Source organism: Leuresthes tenuis, unplaced genomic scaffold, assembly GCF_036924035.1.
Source record: "Leuresthes tenuis unplaced genomic scaffold, fLeuTen1.0.hap1 SCAF_4, whole genome shotgun sequence".
Classification (NCBI taxonomy): domain Eukaryota; kingdom Metazoa; phylum Chordata; class Actinopteri; order Atheriniformes; family Atherinopsidae; genus Leuresthes; species Leuresthes tenuis.
The window spans coordinates 14,450,920-14,470,243 of NW_027325358.1; the positions used below are offsets into that span (position 1 = coordinate 14,450,920).

Here is a 19,324-nt window from a genome sequence, read left to right on the forward strand (position 1 = left end):
TACCGCAGGCATAAAAGCCAAACATACAGTCCTCTGTTGGCATGCCGATGCACGGAAAACAGGGGAGCGAACGACACGATGTCACTGAGACGAGAAGCTCAGGCACAAATACGCTGGAAGTTCACAGATACTGATAATGGCAAAATGAGGCTTTCAGTTTCCTCTTTGAAATTCTGTTTCTCTAAGAAAGAATGACTGAAACATACATTTAACAAAGAGTTTCGATGTCTCGTGGCTCTTTTGAACATCAGGTCAAAATTGTGCAAAAATCAATGGTTTAGGAAAAAAAACCTGATGTTTGATCAAATGTTCCTGAGCAAGTAGCCTTTTCGATAAGATACTTCTGAAGCGCTCTGGTTGGGGATTAGAAGATTCTTCTTGGAAGATACAGTTCTCCGAGTTTTTTTTTTGTCTTTTTTGGGTTAATATTGACATTTACATTCAACTGCTGTAACGTTATACTTTTACAGATTGTGGTAAATAACTGGGCAGGGTGATACGGCTAAAAAAAAGAAAAAAAAACAAGAACACAGGATAATAGGAAATATTTATTGTTCAAGTTCTGTTGAAAAATAAGTCAAAACGTCTCCGTTTGAACAGTGCTGTGATGTGATACATCTGCATAGGTGAAGGAACAAGATTTCCTCTTCAAATGTCACGACCATTTGTGTTTTTGAAGTGCACTTGAATGCACCATAAACTCTTGCAGATTTTGGTGTACAATCCCAGCTGCTGATTATGGAATTTACAAGGTGTGCTTAAACACACCATTGAGTCCTTTGTTCCTTTTACAGTTGGAGCTTTTCAAAGCAATGAAAGTTAACAATACGTCCTTAAGATGTGGGGCTTTTATGTGGCAATTAACTTTTGTTTCCTAATGACTTCCGCTCGACAATGTGTTTACATTCGCAGTTCCGTGCTGCAGTCAGACTGCAGCCACTAAACTGCGTGAAAGCGCTCATCTGTTGCTGCAACAGAGAGGCAACTTTTTCTCCACCTCATCTACCCTACCTATCCAAGCATGACCTCGACTCCAACGAGGAAACAGCCCGTTGCTCTCTCTCTCCTTCTCCCAGTCACAATGTGAGAAGTACAGAAGGGGTTCTCTTCGTCACTTTCACATGCTTGAATGAAGTGTAACTTCAACCAGTTTCTAATTCCAATCAGTTCTCTCATTTTTTTACTACAAGTGTCAGCTTTAATTTTGGTGAGTGGATTCTTGCATTACAGAAAAATTACCCCCCCCCCCCCTTTCTTCTTTTTAATCATATTTGCAGACCACACAGCTCCAGCCTTTCTTTCTTTTCCTCTTAGCAAAGCTCTCCACACTGTTGCTTCTGTTTGATAAGCCTTTTCTGTTATCTTTAGCTGTGACTCTTGGCTCAGCTGTATGAAAGTTAGGGAACAAATAGTGTAGTGGGCAGATAATGACTCCTTACAACACCTTGGAAAACATGTCAATACAACTGCAGTGTTGAGGCCTCAGACAATAAGTGCATGCAGAGATGTGACAGATGGCTCTATATTGAGGTGATGACATGCAGTTCACAGATCAGTTAACCTGTGTCTCCACAATCCAGTGCTAATGAGGAGACCTCTCTTCTCCGTCTCTTACAATTTAACTCTTCCCTCCATTTGCGAGCGAAATCTCTATCAGACTTACCCCGTCACAGGTCTGATAAAAATATTGAAAATTTCAGAATGTACGTTGAAATCTTAGCTTTTAATCATTTTACCCGTTTTAATATTTCACTCTCTCCCATGTCTGATCTCATCAGTCCACACACAGAACTGTCCGGGCAAATGCATCCTCATCAGCGACGGACAATTCTACTGGATGGCGTAGCTGCTTAATGGTGCCGGGGAAACAGAAGGCAAATGAATTAAATAATCAGAAATATGCAGATGAGTAGCTTTCAATTTAAATGCAGATTTTGGCATTTTTCTAAATTCCACAACAGCATGTCAAAAGGGAGAAAGGGAGGGAGAAAGAGTTAAATGGCAGAGAGCTCCATCCGAATTCAATTAAAGCAGCAGCAAATGTATCCATATTTAAATTCTAATCAGCTTTTTGCTCACTGATCTTACAACGTCATTCATATGTATGAGCAATAAATATCCGGTGACTACAAACAATTTTGCCAGTGATATTATAAACACCTTAACTGAGCAACTGATTAACCTGATTCTCAGTCGCATAAATACATAAAACATGGGGGCAGCTTCAGTTGTTGGAGAACGACAGCCTAAAACCCCAAGACATCAAATGAATGTACATGTTAAACAAACTCTAAACTTTGTTTTGCCTTTCCTTTGCTTTAATTTGCTGATCATGAAGCAACTCGAGTTGTAACTTCAGGAGTTAATCGTGTAGTTACTGTTGTTTTATCTTTAATAATCCTGTCCTATTCCCCTACGTGCGCCAGGTGTTTTGTCTTCCATGTTTCCTTCAACACTTGTGAGTCAATGTGTCGGACAGAGTAAAACTATCAATAATGCAGTTCTGCCATGTCCCAGTCACCTCGTTGAATATCCAAACTGACCAGCGGTCAAATCAGCCGTTAAATGAGCAGGTTAGAGTTGACAGAATAAAATGTCTCCCGAGTCCATATAAAGCTGAATGAGGCCTGAAGTATCGCAAAACAAACGCACCCATTGGTCTGGACTTTTCACGATCAATTTCTAAAGCAAAACCTGCCGAGTGAGGAAGGGACAGGGCATTTATATGCAGCGACGGGGAAAAGCAAAAGATACAGTAACAAGCCTGTATTTCAAACGGAACAGCGAACAAAACAGACCGGACCAGCATACAAGGTTTTCTCCAGGTGAGAATTTCCATATTTCGATATGAACTGTTGGCTGTTCTGGATTTTCACTTGGATATCTTTACTGTTTGTGTTGTAGTCTTGAGAAAAATGATTGCTGCGGCTTGTTGAAATCCACCACTGATGCAACTCCCTTTGCTTCAAATATACATCAAGTGCTCTTCCAGACCTTCATACATTTTGTGAATGCATCAGAGGACTGTTGGCCAGCATGATGCAGCTAATCCACATTCAATCAACAGTTCACCCTTACAGTGTATAGAATGATAAGTGTTAGTTAAGAAATCCAATGATGCATAATCTATGGGGTAAATAAATTGCAAAAACTATTATATAATTCGATCTTTAGAATTCAAGAAATGATTCATGAAGGCTGCAGTGGAGGGAGCCTATAATCAGCCAATTGTATCGTTTTCTGTTGTCTTCGGTTCACGATATGAACACGACGGGGAACATTTTTAATTGTAACTGAAAATCACACACTTCCGTGTGGTTCACTGAAATAAAAGTTAAGCCAAATTCTCTTTTTCTATTTAAAACGAGGCATATTTAAAGGTGACAAAGCTCCTCAGGGCCTCAGTAATGTGTGGAGTTCGCATGTCTTTGTGTCTGAGTGGGTTTTCTGCCAAAGTCTAAAAACATGCATGATAAGTTGATTGTAGAATAATAGTTGACTTCAGGTATGAGCGCGAGTGGTTGTCTAAATCCATCTTAACCCTGTGACTGATAACGAACTGTTCAAGGCGCACACAACCGCTTGCTTTCCCTACAGCAGCTGGAATAGCCTCAAAACAACTGCGCACAGGATAAACAGCTCAAGATAATAGATGGATGGAAGGGCAAATGGAGTGATGGATTTTTACACACACACCGTGTATCTGTGTGACTCACACATTCTGGTACAACAGAAACCCAGGGAAGTAAATTTCTTTCACTGTAGAACACCAATGCAGAGAACATCTACAGCATGAAACACTGAAGCTTAGAGTGTCGATAAAAGTCGTTTTTGCTCCACACATTCATCCTCAACGATATCTGGTGACTCCTTAGAGTCCTGTCAAAGATTCTGTTGTGCTATGTTAGCTGCGGTTAACCCTCTGCCAGAGATGAGGGGCACACAAAATAGGTTCTTGTAAGGACTCATTTATATCTCAGCCTAAAATCGCTCTCATCAGAGAGTTATGCACAGTAGACCAACAGAAAGAACCATTCCATACGAGCTTCGACCAGTTTGAGCTCTCCCAACTAAGTGGCAGGTGCGCAGACGTCTGCAGAGGGTGAGCTCGCACCCACATCAAAGATGACATTTCAAATCACACGCACCCTACCAGACTGTAAAGCACAGGCAAACCTGCAAGGTGGAACACACCAGTGGCTCTCCAACCCATTTTTTCCCCCCATTTCAGCTCTAAACAGTAAATATCTAGCATCAAAATTGATCATATACTTCGTTTTGAAGACACCGGTCTTCTTTGGCTCAGGAATATTCATGTGTGTTTGTGATGTATCATGTTACCATGGAGACAGAGGACATATGTTCTGAACATTGACCAGAAGAGCTAGTGACAAAAACAAGTGCGGGCACGCAAACGTGAAACACTTGCACACACACGCACACACACACGCACCCTCGGGGCACGCAGGACAGAAACCTGTCAGGAGAAATCAGAGTCAACAGGCTCCTCTTTCTCAGGGATTTCTCTCCAAAGGTTTAAGTACATAAAATCATACCTACTTAAAATGCCGCTAATTCATCCATTCTTGTATTCCCATCAGCCCCTGTGTTTACTGTTTATTAGTGCTTTGCTCATGTTCATCTCTATAGCTATCAGCAAACATCAGTGGGTGTTTTGTTCCAGTCGGTAAGCAAAGAGAAATCCAGCCTTTGCTCTTTTTCCGAAATATTTCAAAACACCCACTCATCTTTTACTCTTAGATTCATTTTCACTGCTTCAACTACTTTTGAAAGCATAAACAAGGGAACGTGGCTCTGCTAAAGCACAAAGAAAACCTGGATGTGCAGCAGGATGGATGGATGGATGTGGATACTTCCTGGTTGTTTAATGGATAAAGAACTGCTTCTCATTTTTACATTTGACATTTTCCTTTAAAAAAAAACAAAAAAAACTTGGCCCATCTAAGTTTTGGGTGCTGTTATGTGCCTTAACTTTTCGCCACAGAACTCGCAAATAGTGGGTAAACTATTAAACTATTAGTTTGACCACATTTTTGCACTAAACTTTCCATGTTTCTTTTAACTATTGGAGAAAGTTCACCTTCTTTTATACGATCTACAAAAGAAAGCATATAAAAGGTACATATGAATGCAACACTGAAAAATGCCATTTAAAAAAAAATATTATATTGCGTTAACAGAAGTTGGGGAACCAGCGTAATCACAAGACTGATGTTACACACACACACGCTCACAGGAATACACACATCTGTGTGGTGATAATCATTCCCAAGAGGCTGATAAAACAGAGAAGTGCCATTAAAACAGGATAGTGTTCATAAACCTGATCTCCTTCCTTTTACCCCACAAATTATTGAACTTTTTTAAAACAGGACCTTTCAATTGCTTCTGAACCGTTGAGATATCCTCCACTTTTTAACCATTCTTTTCTAGATTTTTCTTTTCCTCCATCTTCCTTCTGATGAGAGTCTTGACAGTTAATTCAGTTTTTTTTTTCAGGTTTTAATGAGCTGACCCTGAGATTTCATCTCCCCAGAGGAGAAAGTGTCAAAGAAGCAAAGGAAGAGTGAGAAAGAACAAAGTAAGGGAAGGGAAACTCAGTCGATGGCAAACATCTCGAAGTTTTAAGTAACTACTGCAACAGACAGCTCTGTGCGTGTGTGTTTAATTGTTAATGAGCTAATCAATACCAGAGGTGTGTAAGCTCAGTGGTGGGTCTGCTGTGGGGGATTACTTAAAAAAAACCTGAAGGGCTTGTTTTGTCGAAGTCGTGACTCTTTTTATGTGATCTGATTAAGTTCGAAGTCTCATTCTAGAGGCGAGTCACTCTCAACCCTATCTGACGAATAGGCTCCATTCCAGCGACTCCACGTCTTCAACCAATGTGACCGTTGATCCAAATTAGCCAACATTCCTCTAATACCTTAGAATAACTTCATGATAGCGCTGGTTGATCTGGCCAAAAGATTAGATTTTTAAATTCATTATTTTAATTCAGTTTTAAGGTCTTTAGAAAGATGACTTTCAAGCCTTCACGGTGCACAACGGATGTCATGCACACTGTGCCCGTGTTTAGAGAGTTCCTCGTGTCTTAATGGGGACATTTTGCTCCAGAATACATGATTTATTGTGCATATCAATGAGAAAAACCATCACTTAAACTCAAGTTTAAAGGATCAAATCACAAATGAAAAGAATCTGTTTGCTCCAAGTTCGCACCCAAAGTGGTGAGTTGTATCTCAAACGAATTGCTGATTTTCTCAAGGTGTCGCGGTGTTGTGTGTTCAATGAAAATCATTCCAGTTGTGTTACAAATATTTACTTTTGCTTCAGGCCAAAACGCTGCTCATCTCACATTCCTGTTTTGAGAGTTTACAAAAAAAGAGGTTTAAATGCGTTAATGTGATAATAATAACAAGAAAAAAAGGCTTTTTCACAGAACTGTGCTGCTGCACAACAACGTCTCTACAGAAGGGTCGGATCCTCTGGTCGGCTCACCGGTCTGATATGAAGCTCATTCATTGTTAAAGAATGGTACAAACTGGCCACTCATCAGGCATTATGCATATATAGCTCAATAATCTTACACTTTCTCAAAAGAAAAAGATAATAACACGCGACTCCTTTGAATAGGACAGTTTAGAAAGCACTGAAATTTGTTTACTTCGCAACGTAATCGCTGCAAAAAATAACAACATGTGGACAAGATCGTGGAGGATCACCCTGTCGTAAATATAAAATTCAGGACAATCACTCATAAACTTTGCATAAATACTTCCAGCTTTCTCTTTATCCTTTCATTGTCAAGTGAATTTCTTATTTATTTATTTTTAACTTTGTCAATCCTCACCTTTTCAGTTAATAATACGGTAACATGAAAGCAGAGCCTCCGTCTCCCTGAAACTCGAGTAAGAAAAAAATATTAAAACAATCGACTCCCACAGCTTGGGTGTTCATCTCACTGATTAGCAGAACCTCATAAACACCTAATCAGTGATTCTAATCAGCCCTCAAACCTAGAGGTGAGCTAAAAATACAAGTTACATACAGAAGTTAGACCAATGCACCAACAAATTTCTGCACTTTTTTCGCCAAAATATCACGGCTCACAGTTAAATAACAAACTGCATCTCTCCGTGCAAACTATCCGCCAAAGGCAGCGTCTGCATCTGACTGGTCCGTGTTTATATCACCATGAAAGAACTGCCCAGAACGTTTGATGTCTCACCACTCAATTAAAACCATCTTAAAAGGATCACACAGTCAGGATTTGGACTGTATTCCATACAAACTGGTCAATAAGAAAGAAAAATACTTAAGCGCCAATATTATCTGATTTCCTTTAAGCCTAAAGTATATAAACATGTCCAAAAATGTAAATGTGAATGTTAAAAAAGATTTGTTTGCCATCTCAGCGTTCGCTCTGATAAAGTCAGACTCAGGGGATTATCGAGCATCTCTCAGCAGTTCTGAGTAGTATACATGGCTGTATTTAAGTCGGGTTGAACTGAATAATTACAATTAAGGTTCTTGTGAAGATGTTTTCCATGATATGAACTCATTAAAGGCAGGGAGGAATAGTCCTACTGTTGCAGTGTTAAACTAGATCTTCCTTTTTCAGTGTCTTCTCTATATCAAGTGAAATCAGAGGCAGATTTACATGGATGGACTATAGAGTCGAATTAGACTGCAGTACTGTGTTGAGCAGACAGCACGAATGTGGATATGCTGCTGGTGCCAGGAGAATGATCAGAGGATCACAGGTCAAGAGGATTCGGTCTCTGAGGAGCATAAATGTCTGTCAAATTTCAAGGTAATTCATCCTCCAGTTCTGGAGGCAGAGTATTTCACTGTGGACCAGTGCTGGACTGATGGGCTCACTGCCTGCTGAATAACCACAGCCCTGCTACACGGATGGGTAAAAGCATCCCTCCTGAGGACAATAAGAGCAAAACGTCCAAATCTTCCAACGGTGTGATGTTGTAAATCGTGTTCAGAGAGGAATTTGTGAAAACACCATCTCACTAACACATATAAAGTGTACAAAGTTTTATAAATAACACCTGAGGCCAAGTGATAAATTGAAAACTGATTGAGGGGAAAAAAAAACAGTCTTGCAGTTGCAATTACGGCATAATCAGGCTCTGCCGCCCCTGTTGAGACGACACCGAACAAGTGAGAAGTGTCTCTTTTCAATTAACCAACTAAACGAATGTTAAAGGGCTGAAAAATAAAGGTGCATCGAGGTGATGAATGCATGTGGAAAGAGACAGTGGGTGAAAGTGACAGTTGCAGGTTAAACAGCTTATATCGCAGGATGGGGGATTTGGGTGCCTCTGCTGGAGAGGAACATTAGCGGGATTATCCGGCAACCCTGTTGCTCAGGTGAATAACGTTAGAATCCTATTTGTAAAGACTCCTCTGCTTCCCGTCCAAAATCCTACATTTTCTCTCCACTTACTCCCGCATCATGCTACAATTAGATCATTTTATATTCCCACAGCCTTGATTACGCTCATCCAGGCGTGCACAGAAAGCATCTTGTGGATCCTACATACACCGCATGCATGTGCATTTGTGTGTATTGTTCCAGCAGGCATGGGTGTGTGTGTGCATGTGCAGGGGGGGTGCATTTATCCTACTCATTAGCAGTACAGGCCCCTCTACATGCATGTGTCATACAAACTCAAATTGGCGGTTTCGTGAATACCAATACTGAAGGTGTAAGCGAGCATTTGTGCATTTGCGTGAGACAATGAGCGCCATGAGGGCATTTTGACAGTGTGTGTGTGTGTTTTTATGGACACAGTCTGAGGTTAATAAATATTGACGGTGAATTAATTCCTGGGGCAGGGTCGCAGGTGGGTTCAACGAGACGGATTGGACACATCAGCAAGAATAAAATTCACGTCCTCACACGTGCATATCCTAAAACCCAGATTTAATATTTCTCCGTTATGCTCCATTCCGGCAGCATTCAAGTGAGTCCTTTGAGCAAGGCACCTATGACCACAATAATTACCTGCCGAGATAATAAAGCAGCTTTTTTACCTTGCCAGATTGCCTGGTTTCTTCAGTTTCTGTTCTAGCTAAAGGGCCCCTATCATAACACATCAAAGCAACAACACAGTGATTAGCCACAGCTACATGCTCAGTTTCGAGTTACAGGGAGAGTGGGGGAGATAAAAAGAGAGCGATGGGGAGATGAGAGGAAGGAAAGCTACTTAAGAAAAGGATTTACTCAACGGCTAAGAGACAATCACATGTACAGTTTTATCTATCCTTCTCAATAAGTGCACAGGGAGCATCAGATCGATTAATGCAGCTAATCCTTGTGACACGGCCCCGTCATCACTGTGGTCCTCACACACATCACATTCCCCTGCTCGGTGACATTCAGAACACACATTCAAGTGTCTCTGTTGGCGTAGCGGTCCTTTCAACGTGTGGCTAAGTCAGGTGAAGCTTCAACGTGGAAAACATGGCTCTGAAGGATACAGTAAAAAATACAGTGCAACAAATACATTAAACCAGGGGGGAATTGCAAGGTCAAATTTGCACTTCGGCAAGCCTTTGTGTAAGAGGTGAGCGACACCGATATCGGCACTCGCACAGATGCTACAGCCTATAGGAAGCTTGGTGCTGACGGTGTGCCCAATTTAACTTCACACTTCTGTTTAATGATCACGGTGCATATGCTTATGGAAACACTGCCAGTAGCTCTTAGCTACCTGCTGTAACCATATCAGATCTCATTAAATGTGATGGGATGATGACTGCCTCATTTAAAGACCTCAGAAAGAAACAATTCTCCATACAGTGCCTTAAACACAGAATCCGAAATAATCTTTGTCAATAGTAAAATGCTTGAAAACGCGTATGATAATCCACATACAAGAGGCATGAATAAGCTCCTGTAAACAGGAAGCGAATGGATGATTGCTCAGTACCAAAATCTGACTCTAAACGACTTAAGAAATATAGGTAGGAGGCTTTCGATAACACTGGTGTGCCTAAACGTTAGCGAGTGTGTCCTCTGTAAGTAAAAAAAAGAAATAAAAGATAAAATAAAAGAAATGTTGCCCGTTTTACCCGATTATGGCTGTGAAAGCTCCAATCTGGACCTGACATCAGAGGAGATGACCCATGTTCCTGTTAAGATGGCAAACAGGTACCCGGGCACCAGCATCAGAGGTAGCATCAGAGCCAGAGCCAAATTAAAATAAACAGGCCAAAATATGCGTGTGGTTATTACAGTTTCTGTGGCTGAAGTACAATAAAAATGCGATGCACTGCATCTATTGCATAGAATGAGGCCAAAGCATATCAATAAGGGTGCTTTTGTTGTCAAAGCATTCAGAATTGAAACGCTGCAAAAGCAGTGTGTCAAAGGAACGCACTGGCAGCCGTGAGAATTGTCTGACCAACAAAATGCCCTCCCCCCACGATAACAAATTTACCTTTTATTTAAATCGTGTAACCTAATACGACCTTTCACTAATACTACGTCTCTTCAGCGGAGAATGCAAGAAAAGCTACAAAGGCAAGCTGATGTGGTCACAGCATCAGAGAAATTGGTTCTAATTTACCTTTGATATCAGTTTCCATTTGAACTGAGTATCATATGTTGGTGTATAGTACAGTTAAAGACATCCATGGAAAATTATGTGAAAAAATGATGTGGAAAAAAACTGGGTGTCAACTTAAATTTTGCAGCAGTGCACCTAGAAGAAAAAGTTAGATGCAAAATTTCAACCAAAGAGAAGTAAATTGAACTCTTTAAATTGAAATGAGTGCAGATGCATTGTAAGTCTATGGAGATACTTGTTAACGTTAACATCAAGGACCTAGACTCTAATTTAGTGCATTGTAATGTGCGTACCTTCTTGAAGAGCAAGGAGTCGTCCATGTGCTCTGCATAGACTGAGGTGAGCCTGTATTGGTTCTCGGTTGTTATATCAATCTGGTAACCTGTCAGGACATAGCAAACAGTGCGGAACTCTTGGATCTTCTTCTGAAACACCTCTTTGAGCCTCTGGTTCCTCAGCTCTGCGCTCTCCATCTGCTTACGTAAATCTGCAACACAGACAAAGGTTGGCAGAACACATCGGTCAAATAATTTGACGGTAGAATGGAAATGTGCAACAAAGCATGACTGGTAACGCCAACTTGTTTTTGCAACATCACTCCTGATTAAATGTGCGGATAAGACACTCCACATGCAATATTCCACCACATGTGTACACTTCTTTTCCACAGAGTTCCACAACTTAACAGCTCAGCTAAGCTCACAGAAGGGCAGGTCCATATCAAATATACTTTCCCTGCAGCAATCCATCTGCTCACTTTGGGTCTACAGCATACTACAAATGCAGAGTGAAGTGACTAAAGCAGCCAGCTTGCCCATCTTAGTCGAGAAAAGATAATGATGGAGAGGAGAAACTGGATGGAGCAACACTCTAATTTCTTGAAAATCAATTTGCGCTAATTACTTTAATTTGGGGACTTGACTTGAGAAGTCTCTGAAATGGCTCTGTGACAGGAGAAATTAGTTGTGGTGTCGGGAATTACATTCCATGGTGCCTTGACTGAAAAAGCTGTGAATGCTGGTGTGAGGGGAAAATAATGTAAGCACAGAGGGTTAAACAAGCACGGTGAACAGAGCCATCACAAAGAGGCAAACATTTAGTCTTTGTGGTTGTTATGGTAACTATTCACATTCAAACTTCACATTCGCTGACAATCTTCCCAACAGTTCGCTTATGTGCACACAAAAAAAAAAAAAAATGTCCCCAGTTCTGCAGCTATTTAACCACCATTGCTTCTTCTCATTTCTGACAAAGTCAGAGTCAAAAATGTGTTTTTCTTCCTTTTTTACATTTGAATATTTGAGCTACATTGCGTAGAAATGTCTTTGATTTGGTCTCCAACAGGCCCAAGTGCATCACGACCAACCCAGCTCCAATCTGCAGCCTTGAAAACAGACGAACGTATCAACTTAAAGTGCACCACGGCACAGATAATCACCTTTAAAATGAGGTATGAAACATCTCGTGCGAGCTGAGAAATTAAACATATCTGCATGTACTTACATCGTGGATAACAGGGGCATGTGCCATTATAACTGTAACTGTTGTGAGTTATTCATGTTTTCTGCTTAAACCATGTTGAATAAATACTTTTTTATGCCTTATCCCATTCAGACAAAAGGGGGCTAAAAGGGGCTTTAAATCTGAGACTATTTGACCAATGGAATAAATGCATACTTAACACCTCTAAAGAGCTGTTGGTTTTCTAAAGGTCAAAAGCATTTCAGTTTCTTCAGAGTGCAACTACATCCAGTGCTAGAAAACCCGCTGTTGCTGATCATCATTTCCACCAATCATTCATCTCCTCACACATCTTGGCTCTTAGACATTAAACAATAATTATCTAAGGAGGTGAACAGCTAGACTGTATAGGCTTAAGACTATGTGATAATCTGTGTATGTGTGTCTCCTGGGTGACTGAGCTCCTCTCGAGTGTCAGTCAGTGCTGATAAATACGCTTCAAAATCCAGAATTGTGACAAAACTGTCATGTTAAGACAGCCATCAAACTGCCCTGAAAATGGATGGTAATCCATCAGTTTATACCCCCATGCAAACAAACGGACATGTGAAGAGAAACCATAACGTTTCAGTAGCTTTGAAATGATAATGCTGAATACACACACAAATAAAGTTATTACCAGATAAAAGGTAATACCGACATCTTACAATTCTGTCTTCAGGATATAAACGATCTCAAAGGTTTTGGGTCGTGCATATCTATAAAATGAGATCACGATGCATCAGAAAACCAATGTAATATTGTGCTGATTCAGTGGTAAAAGTAGCTGAGTGAAGACCTGGGAAAAGTCCAGCTGTTGGAGGTTGAATTGTATGAAATTATAGAATATGAATAATATGTTTAATGTTTAAAAAGCTTTCATTTAAAGACACAATTATCTTTCTAACTTTATGCACATAATTCCTGACACAGCGAAAGGCAGCGTAAGCCAAGTCAAACTACCTGGCACATGATGTGCTGTGGGGTCAGATTTGAGCCAGTTTTGTAGCCCGTTGTCCGATACACAAGCTGGCCCAACTCAAGCTCTGGTATGAATGGTTACGGCGTTGTGGCGACATCACAGTTCACTCAATAGGAAAGTGTTTAATCGGCATTACGATTGGTGTCTAAAGACGCGAGTTTTAATCGGCTTCAGCTCAGCTTCAATGGGCTACAGGACCCGGGTCTGTTTTGCACTGAGGATGCTGCAGCCAGGGCCACAGAAATGAGCAAAGCTCACATTTTCTATCTGCCAACCGTGACATCATTTTCAGGCTCTGAACAACAACTTCTTTTCTTTTTTTTTTATTTTTATTTTTTTTATTTTAAATTATCAGCGGAGCCACCGGCAGGATTTAGTGTATTGTCATCAACTTCATGTTATCAAAGCTGTCCTCCCTGTCCTCTGGGAGGTAGAAATGTACTGGACACGTACGTTTCAGACCACAGAGCATTGATAATAGATCTGCTACTACACACAGCAGAAAATACTTAATTAACTTGCTCAGGCGGGTTTACCCACGTTTAAAAAAAACACATTTAAATATTCTACTTTTATGCAAAGACTAGATTCTATTCCGTTCTGTTTTCTGCAGACGTGTATGTTACATTTCATTGTCTTCTGCTCCTTTGTAGCCACACATGCGGTACTGATATGAACATAAAGTCATCAGGGAGCTTAAAGCTGCCATTCTGGATGAGCTGCAATCGAACGCAGAGATTTCCACAGAGTACATTTTGTATGGTGTCCTGCCTCCTGTGTGCTTTAGACAGACACTGCCCTGCACCCTGCCTTCACTTTGCCAGCTGTTAGAGCACAACTCCAGCACAGAATCCCCTGCTGTTAAGAGCATATGGGGAAAAGTCCAGAAACTGCACATCAGCTAGCTGAAAAGATGACTGCTGGTGCAAAACAAAGCAAACTGATATATATAAAAAAAAGCAAAATTAGCAAACAAATTAAAGACCATTACTTTATACAACCCAATTTCATGTCTGTGATATCTAGAAGTCCTCCTACTACCTGTTTGACTTCCACTCTCCAATGGTGACATAGGCCTGAGTAACCCAAGATCTTAATGGGGCTATTCCAAGAAGCAGTACTTTGTCCTATTATGTAATAAATAGCAGGTAAGGTCGAAGATTTCTTATTTTCTGTCATTAAAGTTTGTCAAGAGTTTAAATACAATCTCTCTCTCTCATGAACTTTATCAACTTCAGTGATATCTACTAAAGTTCACTGAATCGTGTAACAATGTCTTCTATAGTACGTCTTTGTGAAGATCTCTTCTCTCGGCCATGATAACAATGTTCAGCTCCAGAGAAACAAAGACAGAGCCAATGCAGCAACTCCACCTTTAATTTGTAAAGACAGCAGCACAAGCTAATAGCACAGGTTAGTGAGGCTTACCCATCACCTCCTTTGATGGTGGCAAACTGAGGCTGTGGCTGGGGTTGTACATGCTGGAGTCATCGTGCGAATGCACCGCCGCGCCGCCATCCTGCAAGGAACGGACGAGTTCCCTGAGACATTTCACTTCCTCTTGAAGAACCTCCACTTCCTGCTGGCGCTGTTGCTTAGCAACAGCAGTGGGGTTCATTTTGAAGTGGAGAACTCGGGTCTTGACTGGATCGTAGTCTCCCTAGGACAAGTAGAGACACAGACACATATCGATGTGTAATAAAGTTTTTCTTTTCTTTTTTTTATTACTTAACCAGTTCAGGAAAAAAAAAGCGCTTTAAGGGTTGCTGAATCTAGGTGAATCAAACTTCATACTTTCTTTCTCACTCTGTAAGGTGAAGAGTCTTTTTTGGTGGGAGGACCAGATGATGAGCCATACACACACACACAAAAAGACACAAACATCACAGCTCATGATTAATAGCTAAATTGGATTCCATACGCCCTCAAGCGATGGTTGCAAATAAACTACAGGTGGAGGGGGGGGGGGCAAAGAGAAAGGGAACATTAGGATAGGAAACAGGGAAGGACACAGAAAAGAAACCAAACAACGGGTGCTGGGGTGCCTTTGGAACAGGGAGATAGCAGCAGGGATGGAGGAAGAAAAGCCTCACACACTTAGTGTAATTCAAAAGGAAGGTTTCCAAAAATGAAGAAAAGAGAATATATGTATTTATATCAAGCCATTTTCAACTGCATTTGCACAAAGTTGGTGTTCATTGTCACAGAAAACAAACAAAAAAAAAATTCAAAAACTGACTTTCTAAGTATGTAAGCAAACTGCTCCATATTACCCCCCAGGTAGCTTATTTTGTCAGCGTGATTGAATTTATGTTCACATAAAATTTACAAAATGTATTTCCAGTGAAGCAAGGTGGAGTGTTAAGTGCCCAAGGCAAAGAACAAAAAAAACAACACACCTAGTACCAGGGTACAAAGCCTCTATAGGAAGAGAGCTCGAGCCAGCAAGTGAAAGCAGCACAGGACGGAAATAAGTGCATGAGAAAGAAAGACGTTGTTCCATCAGGGATGGAGAAGTCCTGGGAACACCTTCTGTTTTTAACACTGCCCAACAAGCTGCACTGAAACATCCACTTACGGACTCATCATGGTACCAACAAAGAGGGGACATATGAGTCACCGACGGAACAGCCGAGGTTCTAATGACAAATGAGAGTCAGAGTGTTTAAACTGAGGGTATGGAAGTCTAAAGCACCACGTAACTACACAGGTTATTTACCTATGCCTCTAAGGCAATGAGGGGAAGCTTGGTGGAAGTTACACTCCAATGCTTCTCACTTTATGGGTGAAATCACAATGAACAGCAAGATCAAAAAACAGATGTTGCGTCTCTTGAGTCTCTCTCTTTGGTGGAATGTACAGAAGATGTAGAGTGAAAGCGTCGGATGCAATAATAGTGCTACTGCAAGACACAAATAATTATATTTTTCCATCATATTCTCATAAAAACCCTTATAACATAGGATACTTAATACAGTGTTATGAGGCTGTTCTGAAGAGTAAAGCCGAGGAGTTTGAAGAGCAAGCATTCGTCAACAGAAGAACTGACCAACAAATCCCGAGATGCATAAATGAGCCTGGGGACTGTTCATTGGCTCCATGTCTTTCACCCAGTTTGTCCATGTACTTGTAGCCTCAGAGTCACTGGCAGCGCCAGCCACTGGGACTTGAACCTTGGGAACTTTATTGACAGACAGCGGAGATTGAGGTTGTACTTGGAAGGCATGAAGGCAGCGCAGTGACTTGAATGGAAAAATGAGCCTTAGGGCATTTATACACCAAATCAACAATCTGCTGTCAAAAACATGGGGAATGTCAAACCCTGTCTTGGGTTTTGTTTTTTTTCTCAGCAGCGTGGGATCAGAAATGAGAACGATCTCTCTCCGATTGGCTGTTCAGTGTGTTATTGTGCGAGGCATGAGCTTAAATAAAAATATAAATGTACCAACGCAGAGGACGTGTTGGTTCAAATCTAAACACAGACGTAGAAACGCACTTAACTGAGAAAAAAACATGTTGAATATCTAAAATTGAGCTAACAAGGGCCTGACTTCACTGCAAACATGGTTACATTTTACCCAATTGATCGGTGTACTTCTCCATTCCCTTTCAGCACAGTACTTTTTAGAAAAGAAACCAGGAGTACAAATGCATCCTATTCCCTTGCTTACTTGGATGTTCCCACAAATTCCCATAGCATAGGGCAGTTATTGGCTAAATGCTCTGCAATATCTGCAAAAAAAGCAAACATTAGCAATGGGTAATTAGAGAGATCGCACCTCGTGTTTAAGCTAAGAACTAAACCAAAAGACTATGACAGATCATCTGTTGGAGGTCAAGAAAATGAAAGGTTGGGATTTGCCAATCGGTCCTGGTCCATCCTGTCCTGCTACTCTCTGTAAATACTGTGTTGCTATTATTGGAGAGTCTCATTAAAGACATCTGCAAATGGGTCAGTGTACGCGTTTCATCTACTAAAGCTCGTTAACTGCGTCTTTTGCACTTATTATTATGCTGTTGCATTAACTAACCAAAGTTAGTTCCTGCGGTGAGGAAAAATACATGTTGAGATCTATTTAAGATATTTAAGATTCATAGCTTTTTTTTTTTTTTTTTGGGGGGGGGGGGGAGTTACATGTTAGCAAGGATTACCTTTTATGTGGCTACATTCTAGTTTGATAATGAACCAACACAGCTCAGCTCGACAGTTACTGCTTTAATAATGTTAAAAGTTTACTGGCCAGACCGAAAGATGTCGATTCAGTCACACGCTGTGCTGCTTCTGGTCACAGTCTGCAGCTGAAAGGTAGCATCGGAAGGAAAGTAAACCACCACAGCTTTCCTAGATAAAAGATGGCACTAAGACAGCGTCCCAAAGATAATTTGATACCGCTGTAAAACAGTGCTAACTGGATGAGCTCGTGGATGTTACTTGTTGTTATAGGGGTCCTTATCTGTTCGTTCTGATATAATTACATCCCATTAGGTTTTAAGGCATCGTTTAAGAAAGACCACTTAACCTTCAAATCCACAACAATCAGTTGAAAAAGTTCAAATGCAACAAAACTGAGCCACAGTTGCCTTACAAATAAAAAAATGCGGAGCTCAATTTAACAGTCCCACGAATCTTTGCTCTAACCCGAGTGAAACTGCCCTCAGTCAAAGTCGCTGCCCCGTTTGGCTCGTTTCAACGGGTTTCCCTTGAAAAGTAGAAGCCAGAAGGTGGAGCTTCTCCATCTGCACTGAAAGGCAGCCATTGCACAGACTTTCACAGCTCTCTGATCTTCTTCATCTTGGTGGGCCTTTCCTTTACCTTCTTCAGTTTTGTCTTCACCTGTTTTGCTGAGCTTGGATTCAAATCTAAGGGGCTGAACAGAACTGATATCTCTCCTATTGTAATGTGCAGAGACTGAAGCCATTTGGGGAAGTAGCAGCCTTATATAACTGCCACTCATAAGGCATTGTGACAGCAAAATCAATGGTGGACAATGAGTTTCATTTTAGCACTATGTCCAAGCATTACAAAATCCCAGCATACGCCAAACCTAAAAACCCAAGCACCACAACACAATTTAAGCATTTTGAAGTACAGCATTTTCAGCTCCTGTATAACCCTGTTGCCATGCATTTATGGCTTAAATCATCTTAATGGTGTAATGGGCTAAAGGGCTACTATTGGTGGGACAAACTATCAATGGCTCTCTGATCTAATAATTGATATCTCATCTGAAAAGAATGGCCGGGAAAAATCTGCCTGACTGTTTATTACACGGCTGAACTTGCCCGTGGAAGCACACGCTCAATCCAGTGACTGTTGATGCAACCTCCTGTAACAGCAACAATTATCGGTCTAGACACAAAAATGAGAGAAAGAGCACAAAGTACAGCTGAGGAAAATAGGACTGAACACAGAAACTTTCAATTTAATAAGCCCTGGCACTTAATCAGAAAATGAACATTGAAAAGTTCTGACACTATAAGGTCTGCTCTTGATAAAGGAAAATGAAAAGGAGCAATGGAGGACCATAAAAAAGAAAAAAAAATGGCTGATTGTTGCACTGAGGCAGCAGAATCCTGAACCTGAGCAGAGCTTATCATCTCAGGGAAACCAGAGCAAGGTTGATTCTAGTCTAATCCCCCCCCCCCCTCTCCGCAGGTGCCCTTTTACCCATAAAAGATGATTGATTCTGTGTAAAGAGAGAAAAAACAATTAAAAAAAAACAAAAGTTCTCCCACTTCTGAAAGAGACTCGCATGCAAGAACACACAAGTGTTGCAGTACTCCAACACACACTGTGCAGAGTGACTTCTTTCTTTCTTTCGTTCGCACCATTATACCATAGCCTACAACAAGCTGCTGTTTGCTGCCGGGCTGCAGTCCAAAAACATAAACACTTTTTAACGAGATTCATTTGCTTTCTTATTATCGCTGCTATTGTTGCTGATTAATTCAGCTGGAATGTGACGGTCATTGTCTGAACAGCATCACACTGAACCTGCAGGAAAAGCACAAGGTCGGCTTCAGTTGTATTAACTCAAAATCTGCCCGTGTTACACATTTTATTAAATCGGATTTTACGTGCGCTTCGGAGCCTTATCGCAGTGAAACAATTAGAGCTGAACATTTTGTTGCTCTCAAGCACATTTTAGTTATCAGGACCGTCGCTGACGCTGTCGCCTTCTGTGGAGACGACGGTGTCCGACAGATCGGAGCAGCATAAAAAAAAAAACAA

General features: G+C 40.9%; 1 protein-coding gene across 1 annotated transcript in view; it reads right to left on the reverse strand.

The window, feature by feature from the left end:
• mad1l1 (mitotic arrest deficient 1 like 1) overlaps positions 1 to 19,324 on the reverse strand; it is a 47,135-nt gene that overhangs the window by 7,334 nt on the left and 20,477 nt on the right. Inside the window, exons 16-17 of the mRNA XM_072384717.1 lie at positions 14,521 to 14,752; positions 10,904 to 11,097 (exon numbers count right to left, since the gene is read on the reverse strand). Coding sequence (XP_072240818.1) covers positions 10,904 to 11,097; positions 14,521 to 14,752 — 426 coding nt within the window. The remainder of the gene's footprint in view (positions 1 to 10,903; positions 11,098 to 14,520; positions 14,753 to 19,324) is intronic.